Source organism: Branchiostoma belcheri, unplaced genomic scaffold, assembly GCF_001625305.1.
Source record: "Branchiostoma belcheri isolate BF01 breed outbred unplaced genomic scaffold, Haploidv18h27 scaffold86, whole genome shotgun sequence".
NCBI classification, from domain to species: Eukaryota; Metazoa; Chordata; class Leptocardii; order Amphioxiformes; family Branchiostomatidae; genus Branchiostoma; species Branchiostoma belcheri.
The window spans coordinates 1020376-1040675 of record NW_017804531.1 but is presented as its reverse complement, the minus strand read 5'-3'; the positions used below and the strand labels follow the sequence as shown (position 1 = coordinate 1040675).

The 20300-nt window shown below is 43.6% G+C and overlaps 2 protein-coding genes across 4 annotated transcripts in view; both read left to right on the top strand.

The window, feature by feature from the left end:
• The window catches only part of LOC109487168, a 29264-nt gene extending 17493 nt beyond the window's left edge, over positions 1–11771 (top strand). For 2 of the 3 annotated variants that reach the window (XM_019791149.1, XM_019791151.1), the window contains exons 2-10: positions 3124–3204; positions 4826–4901; positions 5043–5214; positions 5553–5626; positions 6457–6591; positions 7283–7390; positions 8563–8680; positions 9016–9156; positions 9486–11771. In XM_019791149.1, the coding sequence (XP_019646708.1) occupies positions 3124–3204; positions 4826–4901; positions 5043–5214; positions 5553–5626; positions 6457–6591; positions 7283–7390; positions 8563–8680; positions 9016–9156; positions 9486–10959 (2379 nt within the window). In that variant the 3' untranslated portion in view covers positions 10960–11771. The remainder of the gene's footprint in view (positions 1–3123; positions 3205–4825; positions 4902–5042; positions 5215–5552; positions 5627–6456; positions 6592–7282; positions 7391–8562; positions 8681–9015; positions 9157–9485) is intronic. The other variant, XM_019791150.1, reaches the window with a different exon arrangement.
• Positions 11772–12329: 558 nt separating this feature from the next.
• On the top strand, positions 12330–20224 carry LOC109487177 (coiled-coil domain-containing protein 63-like). Its single transcript, XM_019791163.1, has 11 exons — positions 12330–12497; positions 13642–13826; positions 15046–15235; positions 15728–15850; positions 16235–16416; positions 16901–17091; positions 17567–17850; positions 18357–18440; positions 18692–18859; positions 19288–19403; positions 20003–20224. Exons 2-11 carry the CDS (start codon positions 13669–13671, stop codon positions 20211–20213), a joined length of 1707 nt encoding a protein of 568 aa, XP_019646722.1. The 5' UTR covers positions 12330–12497; positions 13642–13668; the 3' UTR covers positions 20214–20224.
• Positions 20225–20300: the final 76 nt, after the last annotated feature.

The following is a 20300-nucleotide window of genomic DNA, read 5'->3' as shown; positions in this document are numbered from 1 at the left end:
GCGCGCGCGCGCGCGCGCGCGCATACACACATACAGACGGACAGGCTGTGGCACACAAACAAGCACACGGTTCACCCGGTACGTTTTGCCAAGCTTTTAAGCACTTAAAAGTCAATAAGCTATCGAATCAGAAGATTTTGAAAGAAAACCCTCTCAAGTGTAATTCACAGTATTTACCCATGCACAGAGTGGCCCAGACATGCGCTGGCCCATGCCCAAAACTACGCAGCGCCCCACCCACCCAACTCCTTTCAACCAGCATAAGGGTTTTTTTTTGAGAACCTTCATAAATCTTACCCAAAAAATTGAACTATAACTTTAGACGTTCAGACGTTTCAGCTAGTATCCACCACTAGCTTTCGTCAGTGACTGAGAGACCAGAGGAGAAATGCAGGTTTATAAGCACAAACTAAGCTGACGAGAGGAGAAATGCAGGTTTATAAGCACAAACTAAGCTAACGAAAGCTAGTGGATACTAGCTGAAACGTCTGACCGTTTCCAAAATCATATCCAGTTGCTTGAGTAACTGCTTTTTGGTGTATCTTTAATATTACCAGGATGTCTAACCTTGATCGACGGTTAAATGGTTGTATCACTGCGTGCCTGTATTTCACTTCCATCTGTGCAAGCCGAAGATATTTATAGATTGGAGAGATACTTTATCTGACGCTGTGCACGTTGCTTGTAGTTGGCAGGGCTCAGGAAATGGCCGTCGGCTTGAGTCATGTAACATCGATGACTCGCTCCGTTAGGGAAAAACCCGACTTCCTCGTCACCTACTCTCTAAGCAGAGGTTTGGTGGTTTGGCTTATTTTTGGCGTGATTTAAGGCTTTATTACGGGCTTACTTTTGGACTGGTATCTCTTTTTTTTAGATACAGATACAAGAAATAAAGTCCGATAAAAAGGGCTAAAACATGCCAATAAGCCAAAGCAGACACCTCTGCTTGCAGACTATAATTACAAACTTCCTTGTCATCAGCGACAGCATGTGTCAGAATGTCGTCTACATCCTGTAAACTTTGTCCTTGACGGTCACATCATGTATGTCACACGAAGGACCAAAACGACACAAATTGTGCTCAACGAAGGAACAGAATTCAACAGAGAAGGGACTAATTTCAACAGAGAATGGGCTAAATTCAACAGCGAAGGTAGCCTCTACCAGGCTTGAGGAGGCGGCTGGAAAGAGCAGAACTTTGATCGGCCAAAATAGAGAGATAAGCATGTGAAGGGAGTTTGGCCATTGAGAGAACAGTTCGCCGCCCCACAAGTTCGTGTGCCCAGGGGCGCCCTACGGCGCGCTGTTGGATTTATTGCTAAATGATCTTCTGCGCTGAGATACTTCCTTTGTTGGATTAATGGGGGGATTACTTTTATGCCGTTTGATCATGGCGACTCCAGACAGGCTTATCTCTCTATTTTGGCCGATTTCTACTCTTTCCAGCCGCCTCCTCAAGCCTGGTAGAGGCTACAGCGAAGGGGCTGTGCTCAGCGAATGTCCTGTGCTCAGCGAAGGGGCTGTCAGATATTTTTGAGTAGGAGATCAACATACTGTAGACTGTTGTTTTAATTAACTGGTAACTTTACCTACAAGAATGGAGGGAGTGGCAGTGTCGTGACTCTGGCAGAGCGGAGTATTTTATGTGGTTCCGCGAACCGGCGGAAACCAACCGCCCACTCCACACACCTCACGACAATGGGGATCGGTTAACAATAGATTATATGATAGATACTAGGGTGTGATTGTATAAGTATATAATGACAGGAAATTTCTCGCCTGGTGGTCGTAATTTTCGCACTTGAGCGGGGCGTTGTAAATCCAAAGGGTTACTAGTCCGTGACAGTCCATATACTTTTGTCTGTACTCTCCAATTTAAGCAGAGGTTGGTGGGGAAGATTGTGGCCTTTCTAATGTCTTTCATACATGTCATATGCCCTGTCTTCTGTTGCTACCCCCAGTGGGGGGGGGGGGAGGTTTACGTGCGCGCAGGTAGGTACCATATTCACCTGTGCACAGTTTCATTTCTCGCCAAAGAACCATCAAAATTCTCCATCTCCGGACCAGAAGCCTGTGACAAAATGCTGGTCTACTCGTTACAAAGCTACATGATGTTAAGCTCGTATAGATCTTACACATGATACACAGCCATGCAAGAACACATACTAGGAACATTATGTACACCTTGTAAACATAACTTTTAGCCCAGTGTGTGCCGATGGACAATACAGCATTACAACAGAGAATGGAGCAATCACAGTGAGTTTTACTAGACCGTGACAGCCCTTTGTCTGATGGTGTCACGCACCTGTCAATCCTACACAGGTAAAAGGAGAGACAGTAAACATTGCAAATCACGTTTTCCTTTAAAACGGATACTATTCTTCGAAAGTGAACTTTTGAACGTGTACCTTTGACATTTATTTGCGTATACTCGCTAGCCTAAGGCCAATTTGGCACGAAGGAAAAACAGAAAAAAACAGGCAAACAAAAATAGGGCGTGACCAAAAGGAACAAGTTGTTAATTCAAGCTTCATTCTAAAGTCATTATTTTTATTTTTCAAGATGTAGGGTTCTCACCCTGTACAGGCCCCGTGGGCGGATGGAAACTTTCTTTCGCGGCTGGTTGTAGGATGGCCGGCAATTAAAAGAACGCGTTAAAAACTCTACAAAACGCAGAATCAAAACTCCCACCAGCCCGGAGCCCGCACAGGAGGCTAGTTCTCACCAAAAAAGACCAAACACCCCCTACGCTGGTTGAAAAACAGTGTAGGGGACAATCACAGCATAGGGGTCCAAATCACAGAATAGGGGTCCAAATCACAGTGTAGGGGTAGCCTCCGTAGCAGGCTTATAGAACTGGGGGATTGGTGGTCTTCGGCTAGTCTCTACCAGACTCCTTTGCAGGCTGAATAAATAGTAGAAATCGGGAAAGGGCGAAATCATTGGCCAGAGGAGTTGGTCGGCCATAGAGGGTCCAGCTGTTTTCTGATTAGCCCAGTTCCAGGGGGCTCAAACAGCGAAATGAATCGAGGTAATAAAATAATAACTGGTGACATCTACGTTGTATGTTGATAGCCTGTGTCTAAAAACGCTAATATATGAAATTTTATTGTACCACAGTTATACATCCTGTCCGTGAAGTGGTCTGAGGGTAGTGAGTTCATCATCTACAGACGGTACAGCGCTTTCTTCCAGCTACACGTAAGTAATTAGCGTCTTCCAGGCTTCGGGAGGCGGCTGGAAAGAGTAGAAATTGGCCAAATAGACAGATGCTATATGCCAGGGGAGTTACTAATAGTTTGCGCTACGAGAACAGTTTACCGCTCCCAAACTGTTCTCTTAGCGCGGACCAGGACCAACTGCCCTGGCATGTCATCTGTCTATTTTTGCCAATTTCTACTCTTTCCAACCGCTTCCCGAATCCTGGTAGAGGCTAGCAATAGTAAGTAATGTTATATCTACATGTTAACGTTATCACGGTTATGGGCTACTGGTGCGAACGTTTAACAGTCAGGTCACGTAGTATAACTTAAGTTGATATCATCTGTTGTCTTATACGTAGGTCAATTTTGTTACACCCTTGTACAGTGTCTGTCTGTATGTCTACATTGTACATGCACCAGTAAGTAATGCGATATCTACACGATCTATAGTCTAAGGGAACGTTTAGCAGTTAGGTCACGTAGCCCACATCTTCGCTTCCCCAAGCGTGCAGGAATGTAGATAACGACATTGTGGTTACAGGATGTTAGAAAAGGATTGAAGTTAAGTCGATGGGGAAGTGTAGCCTCTACCAGGGTACGGCAAAAATGTTCTCTCTAAGCAGACCAACTCCCCCGGCATGTTATCTCTCTATTTGCCCGATTTCTACTCTTTCCAGCCGCCTCCCGAAGCCTGGTAGGGGCTAGGGGAAATGTGGTAACGGGTTGTAAGTGAAGGCTGACAGTCAGGGTGACTGTTGAAAACTGCACGGGAAGGGTAGGGTGTGTCATGTTTGAGTGTACGGAAGAGAGCTCGCTGCAAAAGTCTACGTAATATACATTGTATCTTGGCTGGAAACCAAAAGCATTGGCTTGTATCGCGGATGTAGTCTCCACCAGACGCCTTTGCAGGCTGAATAAATAGTAGAAATCGGCCTTGCAGTGGAGGCAAATATGGCCCTCTTTGGTCGGCTAGCACCTCTGCCCACATTACATTCCTTTTTAGGCCGAGCTTAACTCCTCGGCTTAACACCTCTTCAGATGTAGAGATGTAAAGATAGATTAGACCCCTAGGTACAGGTACAGGTGCTATCTCTGGGATCGGAGCTCAAAGATTTTTTCGAGCGTTGCGGAGCGAAACTCCGGATGATACCCAGGCTACCTGGCATCCAGGTTACTGTAAATTGGCCTGAACCCAAGCCTGATGCAGCTGGATTGTGGAAAGCCAGCATACCCGCGCCTACGCCGATATGCTTGACGCGTTGTGTACAATAGGAGGGGGTTGGGGATGTCGCAGTGCAGCTTTCTGTACTATTCAGTTGTTTGTTGTCCGTTTTGTTGTTCTGCTTCATGTACCAGTGAACCTTAAGGTCTTGTCACGGCATCAGACTCCAGGTGTTGCCTTAGCTATCACTATTCTTGGAAAACCACTTGAGATACTATGGATGAATTGCCTAAGCTGCCACCTATTCTTTGAAACGTTGACTCCACTTCAGACACTATGAATATAACGAATGAATGAATGGTTTATTAATGGATGAAATACTAGAGTAAAGGCTAGGAAATCACATCGCTTTACTCAATATTCTAAATCCAACCTGTTTCTTTCTTTTTTTCTTCAGGAAAAACTGACTGAAGTGTTCCCAATAGAGACGGGAGTGGTCGGCAAGAAAGACCAGAAAATTCCTCTACTACCAAGTAAGTCCACACCTTCTTTATCATGATGTTCTTTACTCTTTCTGACTCTTTCTATCTTTATTGAGATTGCATCAAGACAACAGAGACTTTGCAATCCACACCTTCTGAGCCCTGACCTGTAAATTCTTACGTCATCTACAGAACAAAAATGGTTCGGAAACGAGAAGTTCAAGGTGGCAGAGGAAAGGCAGACGACGATCGACGAATACTGCCGAAAGGTTGCGATGGCCGAGCCGAAGATATCCGAACACGAGGCGGTGCTGAACTTCTTCGAGGCGCTGCCAGAAGATCTGACCCCTCCTCCTCCCGACCCGTACGTTAATTAATTAATTCTGCATCTAAGCTTTTTTTTCTGTCGAAAATATTGTTTTGCTCTGTTCCAAACATAAGGTCAATGATCTGGACCAGACATCTGTCACCATGGTAACTTATGCTGTAGATCATTTAGCAAAACAGGGTTAGAAATGCTGCTTATCGTACATATAAATGTATCCAGGCTTTGAGTAAGAATAACCTAAGCAGTAGTTCGTTCGACCATGAGAAGGTAAACGTCATGCACTTGCTTTGCAAATGTCACCTTTCTAGCTTTAATAGTATTATATATAGCTAATTCAAGCCGTTGTGATAGATTCTGATGTTGTCCTCTAACAGTGAGATGCCCAACAAGACGTACCTGACATTTGAGTCGAAAAACAAGACGGGAAAAGGGAAGAAGGAAAAGTCGGGTAAGGGTTCAATACTTTAAGTGTATCCACGTTGCGTCATGAGGAATTTTCTTAACAGAATATCCAATATCATTGGAGTCAATGTCATTGTACACATTGATTTATTAATTTCAATTGTTTTCATCTTACTCATAATGCTGTAAAACTGCTGTACTCCTATCTAAACTTTACTGTCTTAAACTGTTCTAAACTTGCAGCTGGTAGGTTGTAGTTTTTTTTCTGTGCCTTTTTTGAATCGCCTGCGATCACTATATATATATATATTTCCTTCTTTTTCGACCCATCGACATTTTTAGGATTTCGCAATATTCTCCACTTCTTGACTGGCGCTCCTGATGAAGAAATTCTGTCCAGTGGTACGTGCTCTTGTCTGCTCTCTCTCTCTCTCTCTCTCTATTTTTATCTCTATCTCTCTCACACACAAACATAGACACACACTGACACACACACACATACACACTGACAGACACAGACTCCATGTACATGTAGATGGACTTCGTCATCACTCCCCTCACTATGTGATTTAGCTAACGTCTTGCAGCATGTTTAGTCAGTCCTCCCTAGTTACCGCCAGCTCCTAATGTCACTTGGCCAAGGTAGTAATCTCCAAGCAGATTCTATATTGGCCTCCTGTAACAATTGTCGTGGGGCAGCCAATGGCTGTAACAGGCGGCCAATATAGACTCCCTATTGCCCCACAGAATCTGCCTCTCAGAGATTACTCTGTGGTTTCTAGCGACATTAAGAGCTAGCAAAAACTAAGGAGGATGGCACCCAGGCTACAGCATATGTACTTTATACTCAACTGTTTGACTTTGTCGTCCCCGTAGCAGAAGACATGGAGATCTCTGCTCCCATCCTGCTGGAGACTTACCGGGCGATTGCCACCTTCACCCCGAGCGGGAAAACTGAGGTCCGCCTGGAGGAGGGAGCGCACGTGGACGTGGTGGAGAAGAACATGAGCGGTACGTTTCTGTATGATAAGTCCAGATATGCCAAGATAATGTCACTTGAAGACAGACAAAAAATGTCCACACTATGCATGACTGATGATGTACAAAATGACTAATAAACTGGTGGATGTACCAAGTACTTAGTACCTAATACCAGTTCAGAAAAGAACAAGAAAAACAAGAAATAGTCGTCATCCGAGGATTGAGGCATTCAAGAACTCATGTTTTCCTAGAAGTTTACTACGTACTGCTACCGTAGAGTGGAAGTAGGGGCATCATCACTAGGTATCTGCCCCTTGGTGCAACCCACCTGTTTCTGCATAACCCCTCTTCTGTATGGAACGTTGTGCAACAGATTGTAAGATCTCCAAGCAGATCTTCTGATGGCTGCAACACATTATTGGCCAGACAGTATCCAATACTCATCTCCAAGCATATTCTTTGAGGCAATGGTCTATATTGGCCGCCGGTATCCATTGGCCTCAACATCAGAATCCTCTTGCTCCACAGAATCTGCTTATAGACTATCCAATATGCCAACCTTTGGCTGGTGTAAAAAAGAGACCAGTACAAAAAAACGTATAAAAGGTGAAGCCAAAGCTTTGGAGTGTGCAGTCTGGGACAATCAGCCTTATCCAGCTTATAAGTCGTGGAAGTATTGACGGTTCGTGTAGTAAAGTTGACATGTTTTGTACCCCTCCAGGCTGGTGGTTGGTTCAGGCGGACGACAAACAAGGCTGGTGCCCCGCCTCCTACCTGGAACCTCTGGACCAACCAGAGGAAAGAGACGAGGAACGGCCAAACTGGGAAGGTAAGACAGACAGACAGACAAAGCCAGCCAATCAAAAGTCGACAACAGTGCCTAAGGACGATGGGTGTCAAACTTAATGCAAAAGCTGAAAGAATCTAGCTACTGTAATCTCCAAGCAGACTTTGAGGTTACTGCAAAGACAAACTGAGTATAAAATTGGCCAGGCAGTATCCATTTGCCAGACAGCAATCATTTGCCTAACGATTGCCTAAAGACACATTTACCAGTACAAAAAAGAAAGTCTGATAAAAACACCATGCCAAAAATAAGCCAAAGCCCAAACCTCTGCTTGGAGAGTAGAGAGACTGTATTGACTGGCCATGGGACGCAGATGAGATGAGTCTTAACCGATCCATACTTGCAACTTTTTTTATGCTGCTTCGACTCGACTTCCCCCTGGACAGAAGTATTGAGGATGTGGCAGAAAGTTGCTGTCATTTCACAAGCTAAATCAAAATCACCTAGCCAGTTCTTTGGAGGTATGTTGTTTGGACAGGGTGCCATGCGTATTCTCACCGCCAGGTGGCTGGTTCGCCTATGCTTTATAGTCTGGGAATCAGGGATCACCAGGTGCTGGGACTTTGACTGCCGTGTCACTCACCTCGATCACCTCTTTATGTTTAGGAACAAGGTCATTAACAGAGCAGGTGCCTATCTGTAGTACAATTACGGTTAAGGAGAGTCGGAGAGTTAAGGCTGCCTACAATGGACCAAGGGTTGGATGTGTGTTGCTAATAATCCCTCTTTATGTTTAGGAACAAGGCCATTAAGCAGATCAGGTGCCTATCTGTAGTACAATTATGGTTAAGGAGAGTCAAGACTGCCTACAATGGACCAAGGGTTGGATGTGTGTTGCTGATAATACCTCTTTATGTTTAGGAACAAGGCCATTAAGCAGAGCAGGTGTCTAGCTGTTAAGGAGAGTCAAGACTGCCTACAATGGACCAAGGGTTGGATGTGTGTGCTGACAATACCTCTTAGTTTATGTTTAGGAACAAGGCCATTAAGCAGAGCAGGTGTCTAGCTGTTAAGGAGAGTCAAGGCTGCCTGCAATGGACCAAGGGTTGGATGTGTGTGCTGATAATCGGATAGTGGCAATAGACTGTCCTCTGTATCCAGTCCTGGACGGTTATCTCACCATCATGTGCCTATATTTTGTTTTCCTCTCTCAGGTGAAGACTTTCTGACCACAGAAAAGTATGAGCCACAGATAGATGACGAGATTGGGTTTGATAAAGGCGTGATTGTTCACGTCATCCACAAGCTCCTGGACGGCTGGTGGATTGTAAAGTAAGTACAGGCTGTTCGTGCATCCTGTTTTATATTTGTTGGTATGTGTAGAACAACCAAGGTGTCATATGTATCAACTAAGGATTGGGGTGTTCAAAAACTCATTTTCCCTAGAACTCAAGTAGAGTGGAACTCACTGTCATCAAGTACCGTAGGGGCAACATACACCTGATAGCTTTAAACGAGATGTTTAAAGGCTAAGTCGTTTGGTGTAATATACAGGTGATCCGTGAAATATATTTTGAAATATTACCACACTCTTGGAAATTACAAGTCTTTTAGGTCATTTTTGGGTTGATCTCCACTCACCACGTTGACTTGTTGCCATGCTGCAGGTACAACGACAAAGTGGGTTACGCCCCTTGCGCCTACCTACAGAAGTACACCAACCCCCACCTGCCCCTCCACAAGGCCCGTGACAGGGTAGACAGCGACACGTCAACCGGCTCCTTCATCAAGAAGTTGCCTCCAAGAAGGTCAGTACAGTACAAGCTAATAAACGTACTGGTTAGGGTACTACTAAGTATCTAATACCAGCTGAGAAAAGATCACGAAGCAACCATGCCTTCAAATATCAGAGTTATCAACCACAAATTGTGGTGTTCATACAACTCCTGCATTTTCTGAAATGGTAGATTTAATTCCATCGAAGCAAACCGGGTTTGAAGACACCAATGAGGTAGATTATCCATACAAGAAAATGTCATTCAACAATAGAGCTCACTGATAGATCTGTATCCCACTTTTATTTGTATACACTTGTGTAGTAATCATTCTAATTAGGTATCTTTCATTCTACTATCAGGTCTACTATCCGCAAGAGGACCACTGTCCACAAGAAACAGCAGAAGCAGCGTGACCTGCTGATGTACAGACGCAAGACTCTGGAGGCCTCCAGGCGATCCAAGTTCGGGTCTTCCGAGGGAAGCTCCAAACTCGAGGCGGCCAGGGAGAAGTACAGGATGAGCATGCTTGTGGAGGGAGATGAGCCTGAAAGTGCAGCTGACTCGTATGTGGACATGAGTGGTGGGAGCGCGGCAACCAGCACCGACGCGGAGGGATATCTCCTGCCTAACGACAGCATGACGGCGGCGTCCCCCGGTCCTTCGTACGAGAACGACAGTGTGTTTGAGGAGATGTCCGGCACAAGGTCCAAAACTTCAAGTTCAAGTACAAGCTCAGCGGAAGCCGCAGGGTTGCGCCACTCCTATGTGAACGAGGATGCCCTTGCGCAGGGAGCCGCCGGCTTGGGTAACACTTACGTCAGCGCCGAGACTACGTCACAAGCACACGGAGATAACTCAGAAGCGAACGTCTGGGCTCCAGCATTCGTGTCACCAACAAACGCTGGCAAAGCGGCGGGGGAAAAGACGAATACTACTGGCCCAGCGTCAACCAACGCGTCCGTCTGGGTGCCAGCCTTCGTCGACGAAGAGAAGAGCAAGAAGGAGTTTCCTGGGAACCCCGATTACATCAACAGCGACACTGTAGCTTCTGCTACAGGGAAGGCAAAGGTGCAGAATACCCAGTTTCTGAATCTCGGATACGTGCCGGATGCACCCGTCCCTTCGGACTCCTGGAACCCAGTGGGGCCACACGCTAACAACAACAACGCTTCCTCGGACCCTGCATGCAAAAACGTTGATGTACCCAACAACAACCGCATGTCGCCTGTGCCGAGCCCCAGAACTCGACGCCAGCCCGTTCCAGCACCCAGGAGGAGGAGCTTGCTGCCACCAGGAGAAGGTAGTGATAGTTCTGGCAGCGACAGCCCCAAGAGCGGTCGTTCCACGCCTAAGAGCGGTCGAGCCAGCCCCAACAGCGGCCGCCTAAGCCCCAACATCCCCGCTAGACCGTCGGCAGCAGAAATAGCAGCAAGGTGCAGCCCACAGACCAGACTGAAGATCCTGGAGGCACAACAAGCGCCAGACACCTGCGTCGTGAACAACACCAAAGAGCAGGAACCAGTCAACAACGAGTGTCCAGTCTCGCCACCTTCTACACCAGAAAGCTCGCCTGCGGTCGCTCAGCAGCCTGATGCCGCTGTCATCAACCAAATCACGGCCATGATTGGCAAACGCAGCCCCAACATCAGCCCAGCCAACCAGAGGAGAAACTTCAACCAAACCGCGGAGCTGGAGGAAAACAGGAAGAGCAAGGTGTCGGTCGTCATCAGCCAGGAGGATGAGGATGTGGTGGATACAGAGAAGAAACCTGGAGAGAGGAGAACAAGCTCCTTCCGAATTATTGAGTACGACGGGCCTGCCACATTTGTGTAGTGGCATCTTTGTAGCTAGATGTGTGTAAAAATTGTGTCAGGCTGGCTAGGATAGATGTGTGTCAAATTCAATGCGTCAAGCTATTGATAGTGAGGCTAGATGTGTCAAGCTACTAAGGGTAGATGTGTGTCAAAATGTGTCGAGCTAGCTAGGTTCGATTTGTGTCAAATTCAATGTGTCAAGCTATTGATAGCTAGGCTAGATGTGTGTCAAATGTGTCGAGCAAGACTACGTAGAAATGTGTGTATCAAAATGTGTTAAGCTAAGCTTGATGTGCGTTAAAAGTAAGCTATACTAGCTATTAGGAAGGCCATCTTTGCTGTAAATATAATATTGGTGCTCCTAAATGAATTTCAAAGAGAAGGATTAAAAAAATGTGCAGAATTCTTACAAAAAGTTGCTACTTGCTGCTTCACTGTTACACAGGACCATATATATATATATTAAGGAGTAATAGATTTTGAAGACACTGGTATTGATAGCATGGAGGTAGAAATTGATAGTAAGCGTTACATTTTGTGAATGTATTCAGAAACTAACCTAGAACAGTATTTAGTTTTATCATGGATATGGTGTTGAGATGACCTTTTTCTAAACGCAAGATGATGTTTGTGTGGTTCTTACACCAGTGTGAAAAATTTTTCACGCAAATTATATAATAACCAAGAGTTGATTTTTATACTTTTTCAAAGCCATTTGCATTCTAAGTACAACGAAACGCATGTCTTGCCTTACGAGTATGATATAACGTTATGACCTGTAAATGACATTAAAATACAATACATGGAAAATAAAATACTCGGAGGCAACAATAAGACAACGATTATTATTTGTGTATGAACGTGTGTATGTGTGTGCATTTGTGGGAGGGGGGCGTCTGTGTGCATGCGTAACGTTACACAAAAATATTAATACAAGTAAATAAAAGAAACGAAAAAATAGAAAAATTATGTAGGTGTATATGTTTAACCACACCATATGATCATTGACATAACAGCATACAAAACATTTGCAAAGCTAGGAATCTGAAACATAGTTTTACAAGACTCAAAAATTATATCAAACCTTCATTCTACCCCAAAGACGACTTCTAGCGTCTCCAGCTATAACTGCAGTTCGTCCTGACGTCACATTGGCTCGTCGAACACGTTCGACGATTCCATCAATAAGTGTTCCCATGGTGATATCTTTTAGCCGTACAAACATAAAAGAATAAATGGTAATGTAAAAAAAAACACTTATCAAAGAAGTATCTTTAATATATAGGATTATCAATTTTTTTTGTTATTAAACGTAATGTTACGGCCGATATGTAAAAAGAATTGTGATAGTATTCCCCTTTGAGGTAGTCATAATAGAACCTTCCGTTGCTAGGTAAACATAGCAACCGCGTCACGCAATCGTGCTCTACCGACAGGCTCTTCAAGCCAGTTTACACACACTGCCAAGTGTGCAAAGTAAACAAGCAGTAATCTCCATTATTTATCGATTCCGTGCGCCCCAACTGACGGCAGAAGCGTGCTCTTTTTATTGACAAGGTAAGTACGTTGTGTATTCTGGTGTGAGTGGCGGAAATTTGCCGTGGAGTGCGGCAGTCTTTTGGACGGGCGAAAAATTTACAGTAGCGAGTTTTGTTGGGGGGGAATTTTCATGGCCGCTGAGTCTCATATGGTGCGCGGAGACCTGAGACTAGATAAAAATACATTCTCTTGGCCTGCCTTTCTCCGTTAGACTTGTACAGGCCTTTTTTCTGTGTTTTATTGGCTAATAGTTGTATTGGTTAGCTTATAAAGTTGTGTGTCGTCAAATTATGAAACACCAAAATTCGTTAAAAAAAGACTCAGGCCTCCCGAATTCCCTCCCCCAAATCATGCACGAAGTAAAGTCCTCTAGACTAGAATCAAGTGATTCATTGTGATTATTGAAGAAGAATGAATCTTTTTAAACAGATTGTCATCAGAAATAGCTTTTATACCTCTCTACAGAAAGACTATAAACCTCTATAAACTAACCCCTAATGCGATTTTTATGAACTAACTTGTTTGTTCATGCCAGTTCGTGTAAACATTGCCCAGAGATAAGCTGATCAACAAACAGCAAACTTTCTCTTAACAACTTCCGCCAGTACTTCCCTGCTGTGATTTGGCACGTTTTATGATCAAGTACTACATATAAACCTATGTTGTTTTATAAACGTGTAACGGTTTTTTTTACGTATGGACTTAACGCTGGATGTATCCAGATTGTTGGTGAAATTGTCAACAAATCTTGTCATAGACATAACTTTAACTATTGGAAGCCAGGCATTCCCTTGTTTGCAAAAAAAGAAAAGAAAAAAGAAACACTTGATTTCTATTCCAAAAACAGTAACTTCCACCTTTGTTGCAAAAATTTTTAATTAGCATTTACATGATGCAACAAGTCAAGCAACCATGGAACTATAGAAGGTTGAACTGAAAAGTACATTGGATCCTATCACATTGATTTTCTTTAAAAATTCTGCATTTTACTATAACGTTACTCTAGTATTGGAGACAGACGGTTAGACACTCCACCATACAGTGCCCCTATGACCTGGGTTAAGAAACCAAGGTACAAGTTACAAGTACAATGTATATAGTTTAAGGCAACAAATATGTGGTCTATGATAATGTAATTGAATGTCTTGATCTGTCGCTACAGGTTCTAAGAACTAAATAGCCAATCAGGATGCATCGTGCGGCAAGCAGACGCTCGGAGGCGAGCGAGCCTGACATGGACGGAATGGCGGAGAGCGAACTGGCCAAACTGCAGCGGCAGTACCGTATCATGGAGGGAGACCGCAAGGCCTACTGCGAGGAGTCACAGAACATCATCCGCAAACAGAAGTGAGTGGTTTTTCTTCGGTTTTTCTTTTCTTCTTCTTCTTATATACTCTCTAACAACCCCTATTGGGGTATCACTGAGAGGGGGGGTGCGACGGGCTATGGCTGTGCGGCCAGGAGTCCGGCCTTAAAGGCCTCCACTGACTGGGCTTTTACTAACTGTCCCGGCAGCTTATTCCACTCCTTTATTGTTCTTGGAAAAAAAGAAAATCAAAAACAGTCTGTTTTGGCAGATATTGCTTGATATTTATATCCTCTGGTACGCCTATGGGCAGCTTTGAGATATTGTTCCATTTGAATATTGATATGGCCATGAGCAATTTTTAATGCCAATGATCATGATATTGATCATTTTGGCATACTCATTAACACCTGAGCGAAGTGAGGAAAGTCTTTTCCAAGGGCACAAGGTTGGTGACATGGCAGGATTCGAACCTGGGACTTCTTGGTTCTGAGCTGAATTCTCTGCCATTACGCCACACGACCCATGCCGTCTATAGCCTCTTCCAGGCTTCAGGAAGTGGCTGGGAAGAGTTAAGAAATTAAAGGGGCCAAATAGACAGATGATATGCTAGAAGAGTTGGTCTGCACTATTCATTACTCTCTCTCTCTTCTACTGCATGTGTCTTGCATCTGCAGTCTTATTGTGGACCAACTCACCATGCATATCATCTGTCTACTGGGTATTTGGCCAATTTCTACTCTTTCCAGCCGCTTCCCGAAGCCTGGTAGTATTGGTCACTTCACTAGTTGTTTCTTATTCCCCCTATGTCTAAGACCCAGCAAACTCAGGAGAAAGGAATAAGAGTAGAGTAGAGTAGAAGCTTTGACCAGGTAGGACAAGTGCTCTTTTCAGTATGAAGAAGTTGTTGGTATACATCAGGCATACTTCTCCTTGGTTTCAACAACTCTTCAAATATCCAAGTGACCACCTGATGCCTCATATTGTCTCAGTCTGTGGGCACAGAATGGCTTGTTAAGAGGCTTTAGGAGTCCTTATGTGCACCAAGTCCTTGTGTAGCACCAAGGACAGTACCCATCTGGGAAGCATTCACAGGGAAGCCTGTTCCATAGCGATGTACTTAAAATATGTGGTTCAAACCTTACAGCCCAGTCTTACACAGCTTATTCTTACTGAACAAAACTGTGCATTGCAACTAAAGGCAGTTTACTGGTTATTATATACAAAACAAACAAATAATGTAAATTTTCTGGTCCACAGAGCCATGATTGAGGCCCTCCAGGCCGAGCAGACAGAGATAAAGACAGACCTGACTCTGGCTGAGAGCCGACAGAACCAGATTAAGGACGGAGACAACACCCACTCGCTGAAGGACCTGGTGGAGAGTAAGGACAGCTACGAGGATCTCATCGCCGAGGAGAAACAGACCATAGCTGAACTGGATGCTAAGGTAATCTTGTAATACTTGTAGTATCCTAAATGTAATGTCTAAGTATTTGTTTGAACTATTTTTTATTCATTTGAAGCTCAAATTGGCCTGGAGGTCACTTTTCATTGAGGTCACGAGGGAAGAGGTAAGGGTTTGAGGTATCAAAAAGATTAAGTTACTGGTACTTCATGTAATTAAGTCCTAATATTTTGCACATACATGGTACAAAAAACTGTATTATGAGTGAGTGCTTCTACGTGTATATGCCACCATATGGGTTGTGTCCATTTGTTTTGGATATAAGAAACAACTTTTAGCAATGAATAACAAGAATTGAAATTTGTGGCACTTGCAATTGCCACTTGCCAAGTTATTTCTAACAAGTACACCTGTCAGGTGTAAATTGCTATATCCAGAGTAACATCACAAAATGTTACATATAAGGCTAGTATGACAACAGTTTCTGTTTCTTTTTGGATGTTCACTGTTTATTTTGTCCAAACTTGCCTGCAGATTCGAGCCATGGAGCGTAAGATCAAGCAGCAGCATAAGACCATGGGCGGTGTCCACGCCTCCCACCAGAGGCACACGCAGACTCAGAAGATGATTCGTGTACTGGAGAACAGGCTGCACAAGGTGGGTCTTTATTTATGTCTATCTATTCAGTTGCAAAATTTTCTTTTGATCTACTTACTTCTTCATTCGTATGTTATGTGGCATTGTTTACTTTTACCTCAATGCACTTTGGTTCTTAATGTGGCTCATACACAAACAATATTTGGTCAGATGACAAGAAAGGGAAATTATAAGCAAATTTATTTCCTGTAACTTACATTGTAACTCCATAAGGCGAAAACTTGTGTCGCCCTATGGGGACTGTGACAAACATGTCATATTCATCCAAATTATCTTGGTACACATGTATGTCTGACTGACACTGCTTCACACAAAAGTTTAGTTGCCTTGCTGTCTGTTCCATGTGTAAAATGTTCATTTCCTGAAATTTTCCGCCTTCTGCAGGCTACTGTGGAATTCAACGACATGCTGACAGAGAATTCCTCGTTGCGGGAGGAAATCGACCACCTGCGTACAGAGAGGAACGTGTTCGACAACTTGTACAAGAAGCTGTCCAAAGAGCTGAATGAGAAGAAGAAGGAGATGGGGGAGATTATTGAGCAGTCCACGTCAGCGTATGATGCCAGGTACAGTCCTGCAACATGCAGACATTTCTTTGTTTAATGTGTGTTAGGCCACACCAATTTAATTACCGTAGTTGGATCTCGGATTTGCCCGCTTCATTTTTTTTTTGATCTGCAAAAAAACCCAAATATTTCAGGCCCCAACGGTTGAAGGATTAGTACCTTCTCTTCAGAGTTGTTACAGTTTCCATCTGTCAATGCAGTGGTAAAAGTTTGAAATTCATTGTTAGAGTAACAAACCAGCATGAAATGTTGATTTCATGGCTCCTATCATCGATAGCATTTGGGGCTATCATAGCATGCCTAGGCCTGTTCTTTTCTTTTTGCCCTGTCGCTCCACTTTTCTTATATTTTGATTTTATTTTCCTTTAGGGATGAGGCCCAGGCTAAAATGATGGGTCTGAAAGACCGTAGTGACAAGGACCTCTCTCAGTACAACATGGAGCTAAAACTTCTGGTAAACTCTTTTGATTTTATTTTCCTTTAGGGACGAGGCCCAGGCTAAGATGATGGGACTGAAAGACCGTAGTGAGAAGGACCTGTCTCAGTACAACATGGAGCTGAAGGAACTGATGCGAATCATCGACCATGACGCTAAACTGAAACAGTTCATGACCATGAAGACCCAGGAGAGGGCCGAGATGCAGGAGGAGGAAGAGCTCAGGGGGAAGAAGAAAGGTGGGAACAGTTTGGTACTTTTCTCTTGGTAGACATAGATTTTTAAGTTTTTCTTGGATTTAAGTCAAAGTCATCCAATGTACTGCCCGCATCTCTGGGTTAGACACAGTGCTGGTGTGTCATGGCTAATTAAGGTTAGCATATCATGATGCTCTCAAAATGCTGATGCCAAGGAGGGCCAGCATTAGTCTATGTGCACACTTATGTACACTTATGTATTGTCACCATCGACGGCTTGACGCCAGGTGGCATAAACTCACCTACTCATTTGTGACCTGCCTTCCGGTATCGAAAAACAGTGTTGTGTATTCTATTTTGTACGCTTTGCCATTAAGAACACACTTTAAACCTAAGTATGTAATCTATCTGAGTATGTATTTGTCTGTTTTTCTCTTTTTTATATGGGACTTTGGCCTAAAGCAAAGAATAAGACAAAGAAAAAGAAAACAAACATGTTAATTTCTTCACCCTTCAGAGGAAGAGAAGCCAGTGGGAGGAGAGGAAACCGTAGAAACTTACGAAGCCGCCTTCACTCGTATCAAGGAGGTCACCGGCGAGGAAGACATCGATACGCTGGTCAAGAAGTTCATCGCCACGGAGGACAAGAACTTTGCGCTGTTTAATTACGTTAACGAGCTGAATAACGAGGTGGAACTGCTGCAGGATCAGATCCAGGAGATCAAGGACGAGATCGCCAAGTTTAAGGCGCAGGGCATCGAGATGGAGAAACAGCGGAAGGAGATTATGAAAGATCTGGAGGTGAGACAGTCATTGCTCCTTGCGTTGACTTTTCAGTGCTTGTACTTTTTTTGGTACTGGTTTGGTGCATTTAACATTGAAAATTACCTGCATCAGAGTATGGATCCTACTAAAAGCTGTTCAGAAACTATTGCCATGATAATTCGTTTTATACTTTATAGGAGGTAACAGTCAATGCAGGAAATAAAAATCCACACACATGTTCATGTCCTAGTAAAAATAAACTGTAGACATCAGAAATACCTTCACAGCTTCAATTTCACCTGCACTAGAGTGCATATGCACCCACCCAGTATTTCAAGTCCTGTTTCTAAAATGTTTTCATTTACCTGATCGAATCTCATTTAGAAATTGATGCTACGTACAAAAAGTCAGTTAACTATTCTAGGAGCTCTACAACACATTCAGTTGTTCAGTTGCTGATGCCCATGGTTGATTGATTGATTGACAACACAAAACACAGATACATGTTTTCATGCTAACATCTCCAACCTGTTCTTTCCCAGGCGAAGGCCACCTCGTCCACCCAGCAGGCTGACCAGCACGAGGCCCAGCAGAAAAGCACCAACAAGATCCTGGAGCAGCTAAAGGCAAGTTGGGTTGACTAAGTTTGTATAATAATTTATTACATATTGTTGAAATACTACTTTTAGTGTGATTTTAGATTTGTTGCACACTGCTACAATTTAGAGTGATTTTAGAATTGTACTTAGTACTTGTTTTAAAAATTCAGTCAACGTTTATTATTCCATTGACAGATTGTAAATGAGCATGCAATTCAGCCATCAGGCTGCAATATGCTTTTGTGCAATAAACCAATTTGATTTGATTTGATTTGAAGGCTGCCGTGGAGTCCGTCTTCACTAAGATCAACTGTGACCGCTCGGTCATCACCGACATGCTGGGGGGCAGCGAGGGGGTCACCGAGACCAACATGATGCAGTACCTGGGTCTCATCGAGCAGAAAACTAATGATTTACTGCAGATGCAGGCTTTCTTGGAGCTAAAGGTAATCATGTTGTAAAATGTCCTGCATGTAGCATGGAGCCAGGGTATCAGTGCTCTAGCCAGAATCTGTCTTTCTGTCATTTGACAGAATTTTGCAAGTCATGATAGACATAAATTTTGGACAAAAAATTAGCATGTAAAGATATAGAAATAGATGTCATTAAACTAAGCTTAGTCTCAAAATTTACAGTTTCAGAGTTTCAGAGGGTCGTTATTTTAAAATTTTCCCGGTGGACCATGCTCCTGGTCCCTGCTAGAATTGTTGCACTTTTGGTGGATAAGCAAAATTGAGATGACAGAAAAAAATTTCAAGGCTAGGATGCTGATGGGTACGACTTCTTTAAAAACAATTGTTTAGTTAGGATGCCATGATTGATGAGATGCCATGTGATATTGGTAGTAATTCTTCTATTATGTTTGACCTACCAGGAGGCAGAGCAGAAAGGAGAGGAGTCAGCCCGGCCGGCCACCACCACTCTCGCCATCGGTCCCAGTGTTCCCCCCATCCCAGCTACCATGCTCAACATCGCTGCTCCTTCTACTGGGTATGTACTACTTTTCTTGTCACTGATAAAACCATGGGCAATGCTGCAAAAGGAAAACAAATAGAGATGAACCTCTTAAAATGCCCCCCTCCTTATCATATCTAACATTTTTGATGGTACGTTGTTTCAAATGGACAGAATCCCCTTTTTAACATTGACGACTACAGAAATGGGCTCTTATATCTGATTTTTAACTGAAGCAAGTAAAGGAAATCCAGTCTCTAGAGGACAAAGTAAAGTGGACGATGCTTTCAAGTTGGTTTGACCAGGAGTTGGAACAATCTTCCATAGACATTGCTGCTATAATCAGATACAGACAGAGATCTAAATGTGAAGTAAATTCTTTCCTAAGCACAAATCTCTGACAGCGTCCTATCTTGGCAGTCCGGTTGCTAATTCTGAGCAAGAGCTAACACGCTTTTTTAAAAAAGTAAAGAGCTAAGTAACATTGCTAATACATGACTTTGTGCATTTTGAGTATGAGTCTGAATCAGACATCCCTCATTAGCATTGGGAACTACAGAAATGTGCTCTTACATTTGATACTAGTACCATTACAGTGACATCATTACTAACACAACATTTTTGCAATTTTCCAGCGATGATTACGAGAGCGAGTCAGAAGACGATGACAACGGCGACTACAACCGACCTCTGTCGCAGGACGAGCTGAAGGCCAAGGTCATGCGCAGCATCGCCAAAAAGGAGCAGGCGCCGAAAAAGCGCGCAAGCTCGCCCACCGGAGACAAACACGACAAACCGCGCCCGGGGAGTAAACAGGAGAAAATGAAGAAGCCAACAAAGAGATAAACACGAAAAAACGACGATTTTAAGACGTTTTTATTTCTGTGTTTGTCCCAAATTTTTTGGTATAGTTGTACATGTACATGTATGGCA

Excerpts from the sequence above, each read along its gene's own strand:
- LOC109487177 (XM_019791163.1), top strand. The coding sequence starts at position 13,669 with ATGCATCGTGCGGCAAGCAGACGCTCGGAGGCGAGCGAGCCTGACATG. Across the intron at positions 13,827-15,045 it reads AACATCATCCGCAAACAGAA|AGCCATGATTGAGGCCCTCC; the intron begins GTGAGTGGTTTT and ends TCTGGTCCACAG. Across the intron at positions 18,441-18,691 it reads AGATCCTGGAGCAGCTAAAG|GCTGCCGTGGAGTCCGTCTT; the intron begins GCAAGTTGGGTT and ends TTTGATTTGAAG.